General features: G+C 46.8%; 1 protein-coding gene across 3 annotated transcripts in view; it reads left to right on the top strand.

Moving 5' to 3' along the window:
- LOC117489279 (NLR family CARD domain-containing protein 3-like) overlaps positions 1-16,579 on the top strand; it is a 64,665-nt gene that overhangs the window by 33,896 nt on the left and 14,190 nt on the right. For all 3 annotated transcript variants that reach the window (XM_034138485.1, XM_034138484.1, XM_034138486.1), the window contains 6 exons: positions 236-314; positions 869-1,097; positions 1,308-3,099; positions 3,202-3,375; positions 15,119-15,292; positions 16,205-16,251. In XM_034138485.1, coding sequence (XP_033994376.1) covers positions 236-314; positions 869-1,097; positions 1,308-3,099; positions 3,202-3,375; positions 15,119-15,292; positions 16,205-16,251 — 2,495 coding nt within the window. The remainder of the gene's footprint in view (positions 1-235; positions 315-868; positions 1,098-1,307; positions 3,100-3,201; positions 3,376-15,118; positions 15,293-16,204; positions 16,252-16,579) is intronic.

Genomic DNA, 16,579 nt, shown 5'->3' with positions numbered 1-16,579 from the left:
GTTCAGATCCGGCTCCAGATAATAATGGGGCTTTCTGTTCCTCGCACCATCAGCTGCTGGGAGGCTTCTGATGGTCGGACGCTTTCAGGCCTCAGTAATGTTGGTGTTTTTATAACCCCCCCCCCTCCACCTGCTGAGCCACAGTTACCCTGTTATTCTGTCTTCATCTCAGAACACCTTCAGTCAGCTGTGTATAGATTAGAGTCTTTAAATGTTCTGGATGTTTTCTCCACAGAGTTCTGCAGGAGTTCTCAGAGGTTCCCAGTGATCAGTCTGCCCCGAAGCATCACACAGACCTGGACTCCATATTTATGGTGTGTACAAATATACATTTACTATGAACTACAGATGATCTACCATTCAGGTCCTGACAGTGTCCATGCTGCTCTGTTTAGACCAGCAGGCCTTCAGACGGACAGATGATCACATGTTGTCTTCTTTAAATTAACTGTTGTTGCGTCCGCGGACCTGTATTCATCTCTGACTATTAATCAGACCTACTGATTGACCTATCAGAAGCTATTGAGTGTATGAAAGTTCACCACCAGGCTCAGATTCACCTCTGAAAGGTCTTACCTCTACTAACTTCTGGAGAACCAGGTTCAATTAACTCGTGATTTAAGGCAGACGACTAAATCTGTTTAAGAGATCCCAGAGGATTCTGTAGTGAGGTGTGGCCCTACCTAAGTGTGAGTGTCGCAGTCGTGCAATCCAAGAGGGTTGGATGATTATAGAAAAAAGAGCAAATTAAGATTCGAGTCCGGTGATTTTTTTTCAATATTGTCCGCCTTGCTGCACACACTCCCTAACATAATTTAGTTTAGTTTTAACTATATTATTCTGATCAATGTTCATCAATCTGTTGCAGCTGCTGGAGGAGAACATCGTCACTTTTGTGAAGAACGAGCTGAAGAAGATCCAGAAAGCTCTGAGTTCAGATTACCCAGAAGGCTTAGAGAGTCAGAGTGAGGAAGAGGAGGTGTTGGACGGTGAAGATGAAGAGCAGAGGAGGAGCAGCAGAGAGGCATTTCTGAACATCTCACTGCACTTCCTGAGGAGCATGAAGCAGGAGGAGCTGGCTGAGCGTCTGCAGAGCGGTAAGAGGGTTTAACACATTTAACATGATGGAGAGGAGATGGAGGAACATTGAGAAGTTTACAAAATCTGCTGTTAATATGCTGTACACGTCTGCATCAGTGTGTCCTCTGAGGAGCTGATTCAAACTATACAGCCACACTTAAATGTTAAGATTCTCAGTGTTTCTGCAGGACCCACTCACTGATTCCACTTGTTGTTTGTTCATTCAGGAACTGCTGCTGCAGTGTGCAGTAAACTCAAATCCACCCTGAAGGAGAGGTTCCAGTGTGTGTTTGAGGGCATTGCTAAAGCAGGAAACCCAACCCTTCTGAACCAGATCTACACAGAGCTCTACATCACAGAGGGGGGGTCTGCAGAGGTCAATGATGAACATGAGGTCAGACAGATTGAAAGAGCATCCAGGAAACCAGACAGACCAGAAACAACCATCAGACAAGAAGACCTCTTTAAAGCCTCACCTGGAAGAGAGTCACCAATCAGAGCAGTGATGACAAAGGGAGTGGCTGGCATTGGGAAAACAGTCTTAACACAGAAGTTCACTCTGGACTGGGCTGAAGGCAAAGCCAACCAGGACATCCAGTTCATATTTCCATTCACCTTCAGAGAGCTGAATGTGCTGAGAGAGAACAAGTACAGCTTGGTGGAACTCGTTCATCAGTTCTTCACTGAAACCAGAGACGCAGGAATCTGCAGGTTTGATCAGTTCCCGGTTGTGTTCATCTTTGACGGTCTGGATGAGTGTCGACTTCCTCTGGACTTCCACAACACTGAGATCCTGACTGATGTCACAGAGTCCACCTCAGTGGATGTGCTGCTGACAAACCTCATCAGGGGGAAGCTGCTTCCCTCTGCTCGCCTCTGGATAACCACACGACCTGCAGCAGCCAATCAGATCCCTCCTGAGTGTGTGGACATGATGACAGAGGTCCGAGGGTTCACTGACCCACAGAAGGAGGAGTACTTCAGGAAGAGATTCAGAGATCAGGAGCAGGCCGGCACCATCATCTCCCACATCAAGACCTCACGAAGCCTCCACATCATGTGCCACATCCCAGTCTTCTGCTGGATCTCTGCTTCAGTTCTGGAGGACATGTTGAAAACCAGAGAGGGAGGAGAGCTGCCCAAGACCCTGACTGAGATGTACATCCACTTCCTGGTGGTTCAGTCCAAAGTCAAGAACGTCAAGTATCATGGAGGAGCTGAGACAGATCAACACTGGAGTCCAGAGAGCAGGAAGATGATGGAGTCTCTGGGAAAACTGGCTTTTGAGCAGCTGCAGAAAGGCAACCTGATCTTCTATGATCACGACCTGACAGAGTGTGGCATCAATATCAGAGCAGCCTCAGTGTACTCAGGAGTGTTCACGCAGGTCTTTAGAGAGGAAAGAGGACTGTACCAGGACAAGGTGTTCTGCTTCGTCCATCTGAGCGTTCAGGAGTTTCTGGCTGCTCTTCATGTCCATCTGACCTTCATCAACTCTGGGGTCAACCTGCTGTCAGAAGAACCAACAACCTCCTGGTGGCCTAAAGTCAAACCTACACTAACACATCTCTACCAGAGTGCTGTGGACCAGGCCTTACAGAGTCCAAATGGACACCTGGACTTGTTCCTGCGCTTCCTCCTGGGTCTTTCTCTGCAGACCAATCAGAAACTCCTAAGAGGCCTGCTGACACAGACAGGAAGTGACTCAGAGACTGAAGAGGAAACAGTCCAGTACATCAAGAAGAAGATAGAAGAGGATCTGTCTGCAGAGAGAAGCATCAACCTGTTCCACTGTCTGAATGAACTCAATGATCATTCTCTAGTGGAGCAGATCCAAATGTACCTGAGTTCAGGACGTCTCTCTGAAGAGAATCTCTCTCCTGCTCAGTGTTCAGCTCTGGTCTTTATATTACTGTCATCAGGAAAAGATCTGGACGTGTTTAACCTGAATAAATACTGTGCTTCAGAGGAGGCTCTTCTGAGGCTGCTGCCAGTGGTCAAAGCCTCCAACAAAGTTCTGTAGGTGAACACATAACTATCCAGATGAAATGTAGTTTTATTTATTCAGCAACAAATAACAGTTTTTAATAACTTTCTTCTGTATTTCTGATTCCTCCTCAGACTGAGTGGCTGTAACCTCTCAGAGAGAAGCTGTGCAGCTCTGTCCTCAGTCCTCAGCTCCCAGTCCTCTAGTCTGAGAGAGCTGGACCTGAGTAACAACGATCTGCAGGATTCAGGAGTGAAGCTGCTGTCTGCTGGACTGGAGAGTCCACACTGTGAACTGGAAACCATCAGGTTAGTGAAAAGCTGTTTAACAATGTTGACCCTCTGAACACCTAGATACTTCATATATTAACTATTGGATGGACCATTTCTTTAATTATTTTAGTGTTTGTACATTGTCAGAGAGAAGCTGTGAAGCTCTGTCATCAGCTCCTAGTCCTGAGAGAACTGGACCTGAGGAACAAGTAAAATGTTGAGGTTTTCTTATCATCCAGCATTAAACGTGGTAGCAATAGGCGCGTTCACACCAAGTACTTTTCCCACAATAGTTCATGAGAACTTTAGTTCATGAGAGCTCTTTTAGTTCTGATGAACTAAAGCAGATTGCGTTCACACCAAAATGAGTTCCTGGGGGTGGATTAGGCAAATAAACCGCTGACGTCACTTCTTCTTCTTCTGCTTTGGGTTTACTGGCAGGCCCCAAACAACTTCACGGCGAGTACAGTAGGTGGCGGTAATGTTGCAATCCGCCAAAAAACCGAGAGAAAGAGAAGAAGCCGCGCCCACTTGCTGTAAATGAGGCGTCTGTTTACCTTCCGACCTCAGACATGAGCTTCGTCTGAGTTATTTAAGCAAACACAAATACAGATCGTCGACCAGTCAAATGCAATAGCAATGCTGATTCGGAAGTGAAGGCGGTTAAGAAGGATTGACAAAAGGATTGGACGACGACATGCACGCGCTACGCTACGTGTGAAATGAATAAACTGTGCCAGGTGTGTTGTATGCACACTAAATAGGCTCAGCAGCTAACACACCTTTATTATATATCCTCCTGAGAGCAACTGCATCCGTCTGCCATAAACCCTACAGAAACCTACGTGTTAGTTTTGGCCCATAGTGGCCTCCATTTGTGTCGTGTAAAATGGGGGAAATCAAAAGTTAGCAAATCCCCATGTTCATAAAAACATTTAGTTTTAGGTCAAATAATTATTACACTGCTCTGAAACTCACTACACTAACTCCTAAGATGTTCCCTTACTATAATTAATTAAAGATATTGAACTCACAACACTGGTAATAACAAACTTAACCATTTCTCTTTCTATAAATAAATAGTGCTTGTGTTGGACGCCATTTTGAAATACAATGAAATTATCTTTTTGAAAGCCACAATAAATAAAGCTTCGCCAGTTTATAACCGATGAAACATGATGGTATCAGAATAATAAGCAAGCTTAGTTACATGAAATGTAATGAAAAATGTAAGATACAGGCTCTGTTTAATCGCCATGTAGGTTCTCTTTTATTGCACACTCAAGACAATATCAATAACAGCATCACGCTGTCCCAGGTGTGTCGTATGCATGTAAATAGAAGTTAACATTTTCAATATCAAATAAAGTGTCAGTAGTATCAAAACATATATATATATATATAACAATAGATAGGCTCAGCAGCAGACACACCTTAGTGCAAAGTGAAGTGTCAGTATTAATAACAGTGGCATATATATAATCACAATAATACAAAATTAACTGTCCCAGGTGTAGGCAATTTGGGGTGAAGTGTCTTGCCCAGGGACACAACGACATGCTGACTGCAGTGGGGTTTGAACCTGTGCTCCCCTGATCCGAACACTAACGCACCAGACCACTGCACCACACACCTCCCAACAAGTCATTGTACAGTTAATCAACGACGACAAGTTTTTCTTAATTTTTTTATTGAAGGCCTGTAGGATTTAATCAGCTCGCTTTGCACTGCCAGAATCCCAGCCTGAAAGGTATTTTGTTGCTCCACCTGGCGCGCCGACACCTCCACCTGGCGCGCCGCCGAGTCAGCATGGAGCTGCATCACCATGAGCAGCTGGTCGTCCGATTCCTGGGCCTTGTGTGAATGCAGCAGCCGTTCGTCGTGCATCTCCTTGGCACGCAGGTCCTCATTCTCCTTGCTGACCATGGCACGGCGGTCCATCGCCATGATGGTGTCAAGGAAGCTGTCATCGCGTGCCCGCTTTCCTAAGGTGAAATAAGCAAGATACAAGATCAGTTTAATCGCAACAATGAGACAACATTGTTCAACATTGGACATGGTGCAGACAGGGACAGTGTACAAAATGCAGGTGTAAAGTAGAAGATAAGATAGGATCAAATAATATCAAATAAAATATAAATGTCAAAGTGCCCTTATTTATTGTTTTGTGCTTAATCTATGCTTGAACTTTGTTTTATAGGGATTAGTGGACATCAGTTAGATGTGTAACCTTCTTTCAAGGCCAGAGTAGTTACAGTGTAAGTGGATTGACATCTAACATAACATGGCTGAGTACAATTATAACAATCAATAAAAAAAGGAAAAATAAATAGAATTTCAATTACATTTCTACTTAAATGTGCAAAAATATTAGAACATCAGTTTTGTGGCATGCAGGTAATCAACTGTTTAAGATTTTACCATTAACATGTGGAAGAATGTTGCAAATGACTTGAAATTATAGTAACTACAATGTATTGTTAGAGGTAAGAATACAGAGGTAGCATTATGTCCAGCTAGCATGCTAATTGCTAACGTTATATTATCGTTTTATCCCGGAGGGGAAAACTAGTTTCTAATCCAGAGAGAAACACCTCGCCCGAAACACACGATTAGTGCCATGAGTTAGTGAAGCAAATTACAGAACATTGCACACTTATTCACAAGTCAAAACGTTTTCATAGCGGGCACGGCTGAGAATAGCTAGCTAGCTAGATGTTGTTGGCCAGCTTGGACCTATGATAGCAAGTTCTAGCATGGCTAGCTCAATCTACTGAGCAAATAAAAGTACATCTAAGACCAGTATTGTGCAGATTAAAACAGTGCAGTGCATGTATTTTATTTTACCTTCGTAGTCGTCCCGACATGACTTTGCCAGGTCTGCTAACTTTGCTGAGCCACGGAAACTGCATTCAGTAGAAGCTTCTGAATGCGGCGCTTCACGTCCACCGAGTAAATCGCCAGAAGCGCCGACACATCCTCATCACTCCACCGCTCCGATGATTTATTTAGTGTTGCTATAATAACTGCTTTCACAAAAGTAATCTCTTCGGGTGCGCTGGCCGAAGCGAGCAAATACAATGGCCGCTTACAAAAAAAGATTCAGAGTCAAACGGGCGTGGTTTGCATTCCGCACAGCCAATCAGACGAATGAACTATTTTCTCCCACAACAGTCCCTGCTCTGTCTTAGGTGCCTTACAAATAATGGACGTCCACTCTCGGGAGCGTCGGAGTGGTGCGGTCACCCTAAGTGACAGACCTAAAGTATCCGGGATTCAGGCACCTTCCCTGGCTTGTACATTTTTGGTGATGCGCCCTGGAGGTATCAGACTATTTTAAACAACTTTTCCCCGCCTTTCAAACACTTACTCCTGGGTTTTAGCCAGTCATTTTGCACAATATCGTTTAACATTGACGCTCTCCTGAAAATGCACATATTCTGTGCATTTTCAGGAGAGCGTCAATGTTAAATGATATCGTGCAAAATGACTGGCTAAAACTCTCTTCCAGACATTTAAAAATACTTTCCCTGACCATTTAAACATTATTTCTGGCTTGTAAAGTGCAGTTATGCGCCCTGGAGGTATTACACTTTCTCCTGGGTCAATGTGTCCTCTTTCACCTCCTGGGTGTGTGTGAGACAAGTGAAGTGAGTCAGCCTGCCAACAAGCAGCAGTGTGCTGTCATTTGAAACATGTCCCCCCACTTTTCAACACACTTTTACCCATGTTATGCGCCCTCGAGGTATCAGACTATTTTAAACAACTTTTCCCTGCCTTTCAAACACTTATTCCGGGGTTTTAGTCAGTCATTTTGCACGATATCATTTAACATTGACGCTCTCCTGAAAATGCACATATTCTGTGCATTTTCAGGAGAGCGTCAATGTTAAATGATATCGTGCAAAATGACTGGCTAAAACTCTCTTCCAGACATTTAAAAATACTTTCCCCGACCATTTAAACATTATTTCTGGCTTGTAAAGTGCAGTTACGCGCCCTGGAGGTATTATACTATTTCAAACAACTTTTCCCCGCCTTTCAAACACTTATTCCTGGGTACAAGTGTTATCTTTCCCGCCCTGGGTGTGTGTGAGACAAGTGAACTGAGTCAGCCTGCCAACAAGCAGCAGTCTGCTGTCATTTGAAACATGTTCCCCAACTTTTCAACACACTTTTACCCACGTTTTGAGCACTATTTCCTGGGTTGAAAAGACATGTGCTGTAGCCTGGTTCTCTCCCAGTACTGGGTACTAGTTAATGCCACTATCACCACCACATTTAAACCAGATGAACTGGTAGTTATCCGGGGTGCTGCAGAGTCATTTTCAGGCTCCTCTCCACAATTGTCCCCCTAAAATGATTTTAAATAATTATTTTTGCATTTAAATGCATTTATTCTATCATTTATATGGTTCCACAACACAATGCACATAGTCTGGAGCTCACTGGGGCCCTCCATATAATTTAATCAGGCGTTTTAACACTTTTTCCCATGAAAATGATTTTTAATCACTATCATGGGGCTATGAAAATCAAATTCCGGGTAATGCAGAGCACAAGTGCACCTTTTACTATTTAAATGTATTTATATTATATATTTTTGGGCTAGAAAGGTGACCTCTCTCGGTGATTTAGTCAGGTTATGGAGCTTAGCTCACAAATCCTGGATGATCCAGGCCAAATTTGGGTGATCATAGGCGGCCTGCCAGGCGCCCCCACCCGTGGAAAGCAAAAAAAAGTGAAGAAAATGGTTAATTATATCTTAAAATAATAAAAAATGAAGTTTTGAAAAATTGTCAAAAAAATTACAGAGTGCCAACGGGAGAAGGGGCCAACTGTTTGGCGCTTCGGGCCGATTTTTCCCCTTCTCCAATGGTTGGTGCAACGGAGAAGGGGAAAAGGTCCCTGGGCTTCATTTCCCCTTCCCTGGGAATAAGATCCATCCATACTTTTCAGACTACCGTCTGCACGAAATCGGAAACCCAGTTTTTGGGTGCACTCACAAAAAAAACGGCTGTTGCAAATCTTGGAAGAATGTATCCGATGAGAGTGCACTTTGGGTCGGATGAATTTGATGCCTTGAGACCCCCCCAGCCTGGTTCTCCAAATACTTTAAGTTCGACATGGAGGAATGCAAGGGCACTTTGCAGGTGACTCTACCCGAATTTGAAGCACTATTTTGGGGCATAATTTTCCCATTTTGACCCCTTTGCCTGGTTCTCACAAAAGTTGAGTTTGATTATTGTGACCCTGGAGGAATGCAAGGGCAGTCGACAGGGCACTCTACCCGCATTTGAGGCACTATTTTGGGACACAATTTTTTCCTTTTGACCCCTTTTGCCTGGTTCTTACAAAAGTTGAGTTTGATTATTGTGACCCTGGAGGAATGCAAGGGCACTTTGCAGGGGACTCTACCCGCATTTGATGCACTATTTTGGGATACATTTCTCAATTTAAACACGGACTGGTGATGGCTTGGACCCTTCTAGTGACCCTGGAGGATATGACCGAGAGATGACAGACTCTCTTGCGGGGTCATGAGGCACTATTTTGGGGTACAATTTTTCCATTTTTACCCCTTTTCCTGGTTCTCACAAAAGTTGAGTTTGATCATTTTGCCCATGGAGGAAAGCCAGGGGAGTCGACAGGGGACTCCTGCGGGGTCATGAGGCACTATTTCCGGGTACTTTTTTTCATTTTCACCCAAATTTCCCTGGATGAAATATATTTTTTTTTTGTTTGTTTTTAGCCCAGTTTTGGCCACAGCGTTGCCTGGAGGATAGGACCGAGATATGACAGACTCTCTGGCCGCCTCACAAGTACCTATTGTCGGACACTTTCTTTGCTTTAGCCCGGTTCTATCACTCTTTCCTCCTTTGACCATACAACCCGTTTCCTGCTGGGGTGGTGCCTGGTTCCGGGGCACCCCAAACCCTCTCATGGTCGGGGCACCATGTATTGATGCATCGGACCCAATGTTGCCATCACCAGCACCGCGTTGGTGCGGAGGTGGGACCATCCAACCCGGTGGTAACACAAGCCCTCCCTTGGTCTGTGCACCATGAATTGATGCATCGGACCCAATGTTGCCATCACCAGCCCCGCGTTGGTGCGGAGGTGGGACCATCTGACCCGGTGGTAACCCAATACCTCCCTTGGTCCATGCACCATGAATTGATGCATCGGACCCAGTGTCGCAACCACCGATCACGCTAACGCATATAACGGAGAACTAGAACATAATTTTGATCAAATTCATTGTGTGTGTTTCAGGAAGGATGTCATCTGAATGCCCGGTGTGCAGACTCTTCTATCTGGCATTGTACAAACACCTTAAGCACAAGCATGCAGTGCGGAACTTGGAGGAGAGGGGAATCCTCCTGAAAATAGCCAGTGGAAGGATAAATGTTCGGACCAAACCCTGTCCCATCGCTGGGTGTTCGTACGCTGGGAAGAGACTAGACCGTCATGTAAAACATGACCACCCTGAGTTCTCCCGACATGAGGCACAGCAGTGAGACTAACCCCATCATTGGAATGGCTACATCATTGGATATAGACAATGAGGAGGAATACCCCGGGCACCCTCCACCCTTCTCCCCACATACCGAGTGTGACAACGAGGACTGCAGGCAGGTGATGCTGGAAAATGTGGCATTGAGGGCTCAGAAGGATGCCCTCAATGATGAGGTGAAGACCCTGCGCTCCAGGCTGAATAAGGAGCTAAAACCCAGGAAGCAGAGTGCTGCTGTTCTTGAGGAAGAGGACGAATGTATATGATTTAAGGGCCTGGCAATCCCAAGTACCTCCGGCATAAACACAGTAGCCTCAGGCAGCAATACCCCTATGAAGAGCCCGGTGAAGACTGTCATGCTTGCAGTAGCCTCCGGTAGCGAGACCCCTGTGAAGAGCCCGGTGAAGACTGTCATGCAGTCCCCAGTAACCTCCGGTAGCGGGACCCCTGTGAAGAGCCCGGTGAAGACTGTCATGCAGTCCCCAGTAACCTCCGGTAGCGGGACCCCTGTGAAGAGCCCGTTGAAGACTGTCATGCAGTCCCCAGTAACCTCCGGTAGCGAGACCCCTGTGAAGAGCCCGGTGAAGACTGTCATGCTTGCAGTAGCCTCCGGTGGGAAGAGACCGGTAAAGAACCCTGTGAAGAGCCCAGTGAAGACTGTCATGCTTGCAGTAGCCTCCGGTGGGAAGAGACCGGTAAAGAACCCTGTGAAGAGCCCAGTGAAGACTGTCATGCTTGCAGTAGCCTCCGGTGGGAAGAGTACGGTCAAGAACCCTGTGAAGAGCCCAGTGAAGACTGTCATATTACCAGTTTCCTCCGGTAGCGAGACCCCTGTGAAGAGCCCGGTGAAGACTGTCATGTTTGCAGTAGCCTCCGGTAGCAATACCCCTGTGAAGAGCCCGGTGGAAACTGTCATGTTTGCAGTAGCCTCCGGTAGCGAGACCCCTGTGAAGAGCCCGGTGGAAACTGTCATGTTTGCAGTAGCCTCCGGTAGCGAGACCCCTGTGAAGAGCCCGGTGGAAACTGTCATGTTTGCAGTAGCCTCCGGTAGCGAGACCCCTGTGAAGAGCCCGGTGGAAACTGTCATGTTTGCAGTAGCCTCCGGTAGCGAGACCCCTGTGAAGAGCCCGGTGAAGACTGTCGCTCCGACAGTAAAACAGAAAGACAATGTTCTGTCGAAGGTCAGCCGGATAAAGAACTTCATAGTATACATGGCCCATGGTGTTAACCGCCTGTCAGACTGGCTGTTCCTAAGAAACATGAAGATGATCCGTGGCTGGAGCAAGTATATTGTAAAGCCGGGCCGGGTAGTCACAACATCAAAGTTCTTCCTGAAGAATGTGCACCAGTTCATGGGGTACATGTCTGAGTCAAAGCCCCGGGGGTGCAGCCTCACTCAGTCTGATATGACCCACATAATGAGAGAGGTGAAAGCCAACATGAAACACTTGAATAAGGCAGTCACTCTACACCAGTTTAAGGTGAAGAGGAACAAACTGGATCGTCTGCTGAGCCAGGCGGAGCTTCTCGCCGCTATGGCGGCCGTTGAGAAGCGCATCCCGGAGCTCCTCGACCTGATGGCCGGCAAGCCGACCTCAACCACCCAGAAGCTTCTCTATGGCTATCTCACCCTCCATTGGAGCCTCCTGTATGGCCACCGTACGGGCGTGTACGCAAACATGAAAAACAGTGAGGTCTTAGAGGCAGCCATAAGGGGAACTGCTGAGGGCTACATCATCCATGTGCAGGATCACAAGACGGCCAAGACATATGGCGAAGCACAGCTGGCGCTTACAGTAGAACTGCAAGAGTCCCACTGTTAGGGACTGGTGCTGGAGATCTCTAGTCCGTACTTTGGGGGTCTGTGAGCGGGCAAAGAGAGGTGATTTTCCCCTCGTCTCTCCTGGAGGTGTGAAATAAACAGAGTGCTACATTTTGTAAATAGTAGAATACCTCCAGGGCGCATAACTGCACTTTACAAGCCAGGGAAGGTGCCTGAATCCTGGGTATACATTTTGTTAATAGTGCAACACCTCCAGGGCGCATAACTGCACTTTACAACATAGGGTAAAACATTTAGTAGTACTGTTATAGCAGCAGTAGTGCAACGTGTAAATAGTTGATGTTTTAGGCTGTGTGTACTGTGGTTTTTGTTCCTGCAACGTGTAAATAGTTGATGTTTTAGGCTGTGTGTACTGTGGTTTTTGTTCAAATAAAATAAAAAAAATAAAAAAACAATAACCTTGATGGTTCTGATTGGATCCTGAACTTCCTGACGGGCAGACCCCAGGCAGTGCGGGTGGGAAATATCACATCCTCCACCCTGATTCTCAACACTGGTGCCCCTCAAGGCTGCGTGCTCAGCCCTCTCCTCTACTCCCTGTTCACCCACGACTGCGTGGCCACACACAGCTCCAACACCATCGTGAAGTTTGCTGATGACACGACCGTCATCGGCCAGATCACAGACGATGACGAGACGGCGTACAGAGAGGAGGTCGAAAACCTGACATCTTGGTGCCAGGAGAACAACCTCCATCTCAACATCAGCAAAACAAAGGAGCTGATTGTGGACTACAGGAAGCAGCAGGGAGAGGGACACGCCCCCATCGCCATCAATGGGACTACGGTGGAGAGAGTCAAAAGCTTCAGGTTCCTTGGGGTCCACATCACTGAGGACCTGACATGGTCTCTTCACACCACCACCATCACCAAGAAAGCTCGACAGCGGCTCTTCTTCCTCCGCAGGTTGAGGAGGTTCAAAATGGATTCCAGGATACTCTGCAACTTCTACAGGTGCACGATAGAGAGTATCCTCACTGGCAGCATGACGGCCTGGTACGGCAGCTGCACCGACCTCGATCGTAAGGCTTTACAGAGGGTGGTGAAAACTGCACAGCACATCACCAGGACGGAGCTGCCATCCATGGAGGACCTTTACTCCCAGCGGCTCAGGAAGAAATCACTACGGATTATCAATGACCCCCATCACCCCAGCCACAAACTGTTCTTTCTGTTGCCGTCTGGCAGACGTTACCGCAGCATCCTGGCAAGGACAAGAAGATTCGGAGACAGTTTCTTCCCGCGGGCAGTGAGACTGTTAAAAAATTGAACTGTTGAAACAACATCAAACATTCATCTGCTACTCAGTAGTATGTATCTAATACCTAATATATATATATCATTCCAATAACTTGTATATAGACTCGTACTGCACTATTCCACATCATAACTTTATTTCATTTTTATAACTATTATTATTTTTGTATTGCTCATGCTCTTATTGTTATTATGTTATGTTATTATGTTGCATTGTTGGAGAAGCCTGTGACATAAGATTTTCAACTGTATAATTACTCTGTAGCTATGTCAGATTGACAATAAAGAACCTTGAACCTTGAACCTTGGTTCCCAGGGGCAGATAAAGTGCCACTTTCCATCAGCACCGGGGAGGCACTCTCCTTGGTGCTGAACCCTGTGATGAGCGCTCAAGTGTTGGCGGAGGAGGTGTAAGCCAGAGGAGGGTGAAAAAAAGTTAAAGTGTTTGAACCTCCAGCCCAGAAGGGGGGTGGTGGTGCCAATAAGAAGGCCGAATTTGGATGCTGATGGGCAGACATAAAAGCACCACAAAATCCACCCCCTTTAGGGTCACCAGGGGCACGAGAATACCCTCCACAGAAGGGGGGGTGGTGCCGTGAAGAAGGACGAATATAGATGCTGATGGGCGGACATAGAAGCACCATAAAAACCACCCCCCTTGTAGGGTCACCAGGGGCACGAGGTTCTGGTGGGTGTGAATACCTGTGTTTAGTCCGTGGGGGGAGTGCTTAACTGCGGGGGCCCGGGGCCTCACGGTGTGCAAGGTTATGGAGGTGCCACTGTTATGGGGACATGCTGGAGGTCTCTAGTCCGTCCTTCGGGGCTCTGTGAACGGGCAAAGAGAGGTGGTTTTCCCGGTCTCCGCCCTGGAGGTGTGAAATAAACAGAGTCCCACTGTTAGGGACTGGTGCTGGAGGTCTCTAGTCCGTCCTTCGGGGCTCTGTGAGCGGGCAAAGAGAGGTGGTTTTCCCGGTCTCCGCCCTGGAGGTGTGAAATAAACAGAGTCCCACTGTTAGGGACTGGTGCTGGAGGTCTCTAGTCCGTCCTTCGGGGCTCTGTGAGCGGGCAAAGAGAGGTGGTTTTCCCGGTCTCCGCCCTGGAGGTGTGAAATAAACAGAGTCCCACTGTTAGGGACTGGTGCTGGAGGTCTCTAGTCCGTCCTTCGGGGCTCTGTGAGCAGGCAAAGAGAGGTGATTTTCCCGGTCTCTCTCCTGGAGGTGTGAAATAAACAGAGTCCCACTGTTAGGGACTGGTGCTGGAGGTCTCTAGTCCGTCCTTCGGGGCTCTGTGAGCGGGCAAAGAGAGGTGATTTTCCCCTCGTCTCTCCTGGAGGTGTGAAATAAACAGAGTGCTACATTTTGTAAATAGCAGAATTCCATGGCGCATAACTGCACTTTACAAGCCAGGGAAGGTGCCTGAATCCTGGGTATACATTTTGTAAATAGTACAATATCTCCAGGGCGCATAACTGTATTTTACAAGCCAGGGAAGGTGCCTGAATCCAGGGTATACATTTTGTAAATAGTGCAATACCTCCAGGGCGCATAACTGCACTTTACAAGCCAGGGAAGGTGCCTGAATCCTGGGGTAAACATTGTTTAATTGTTTAAGTGTTTTTAAATGTATGGAACAGTGTTTTGTCTCTTTCAAAACTCTCCCGTCATTGGCCGGATACATGGGGACGATTTTATATTCACTATGACCGTTAATATTCCAGTGAGACGAAGTACGTCCGGTGACAGGAGTGATCCCATGTTCATTTTGTCCAAAAACCAGAGCATTCCCTCATCTCTAGCAGGGACTGAAAAGCGGGTCAGATGAACTCATTTGAACTACTTTAGTTCCTGGGGCTTTTTGGGGTGAACGCAAATATATCGTAGTTCTGATGAACTATTGTGGGAAAAGTACTCCAAGGTACTCCGGTGTGAACGCGCCTAATGTTATACTGAAGTTGTTTGCTAATGTAAATGATACCACCACAGAGTTGGTCATCACTATTTGGTTGAAGGTTTTGTGCTACAAAAGACGAAGATGATCCACCTCATCCTCAAATGTGTTCGTTCGAGAAATCAACAAAGTTTGTGTGTGTGTGTGTGTGTGTGTGTGTGTGTGTGTGTGTGTGTGTGTGTGTGTGTGTGTGTGTGTGTGTGTGTGTGTGTTCAGTCTGTCAGGCTGTCTGGTCACAGAGGAAGGCTGTGTTTCTCTGGCTTCAGCTCTGAGCTCCAACCCCTCCCATCTGAGCGAGCTGGACCTGAGCTACAATCATCCAGGAGATTCAGGAGAGAAGCTGCTGTCTGCTGGACTGGAGGATCCACTCTGGAGACTGGAGACACTCAGGTATGGACAGAAAGACAGACATACTGACAGACAGACAGATATGGCGCATTTCCACTACACGGCCTCGCTCGGCCTCGTCCGGTATGGCTAGGCATCGTTAGGACTGGCTCACTTTATGGTGCATTTCCATTACAGTTTAGGAACTGGGGTAGTATCTATAGTAACGCAGTGTAGGTGGAGCCGTGACGTCATCTTCAATGAGAACCCCAGAAAAACAACACAGCCGTTAGCTGTTAGCCCTCAGAGCTCACAGCTCCTCATATCTGTTCAGAAACTAGACAAAAGTTAAACAAGTACAAACCACAGACTGTCTGTGTCATGGTGAATACAGTCGCTGCTTTATTTATGTCTGTATAGGCCGTTGTTGTGAGTGTGGACGGTCGGAGCATATATTTCGTTAGCTTAGCCAATCTCCATTTAGAAAACACACATTTTAAAAGGTTTTTCGCCTGCCGTCTGTCTGCAGACTTGTCAAAGCATTAATTCATGGTTTTTACTAACCGGTATCAGTATGTTGTTACTTCGGCATCATTTAGAGACGTGTATTACAATTAAATCACGGTCAAATATGTTCATCTTGTTGTAGTTGTAGCCCCCTTGCCAGCGATTCTCTCTCTAGTTTAGCATACTCAGCCCGACTCAGCCTGGTTGTGCCTGGCCCTAGAACCAAGATTTTATGGGGCCATAAAAACTGTGAATTAGGACCCGGTACCCGGTACTAGGCCAAGTGGAAACGCAACCAAAGACGGGCCGCTGACGTCACAGCTCTCTTAAACGGGGCTCCGCGCTGTAGTGGAAACGCGCCATTAGACAGACAGACTGACTGTGTCTCTGTCACTAACTGAGGGACTCTGCTTCCTCTTTAATGGTGGATATGAGTGAAGGTGTATGAAGCTGTGTTTCTTCCTGCAGGATGGACCATGGTGGACTGCAGTGGTTGAAACCTGGTCTGAGGAAGTGTGAGTGTGTTTTCAGTTTGATTCATCAGAGCTGCACAGGTTACACTGCACATGAGATCCACAAACACACAGTGTTTTGAATATTGTTTTCCTTGATCTGCGTTATATAGTTCGTGTTTTAGTCAGGCACATTTAGGGACAGCTAAAGTAGCGCAGCTGCGGGTCCTCGAGCTGTTTACACCAAGCCCCCAGGAAGTGTGCAGGACTCAGATGAAAATATTCGTGGTGGTCAAACGGCGGTACTACACTTCCGTTTGGTTGCCAGGCCCGGAAACACTTTTTCCCATTGACTTACATGGGAAAAGAGTGGTCTGTAAATCGTTGTTTT

The sequence above is a fragment of the Trematomus bernacchii genome, unplaced genomic scaffold (genome assembly GCF_902827165.1).
Source record: "Trematomus bernacchii unplaced genomic scaffold, fTreBer1.1, whole genome shotgun sequence".
Taxonomy (NCBI): domain Eukaryota; kingdom Metazoa; phylum Chordata; class Actinopteri; order Perciformes; family Nototheniidae; genus Trematomus; species Trematomus bernacchii.
Note: the sequence above shows the minus strand (reverse complement) of the source record. Positions and strands in the feature narration are given on the sequence as shown.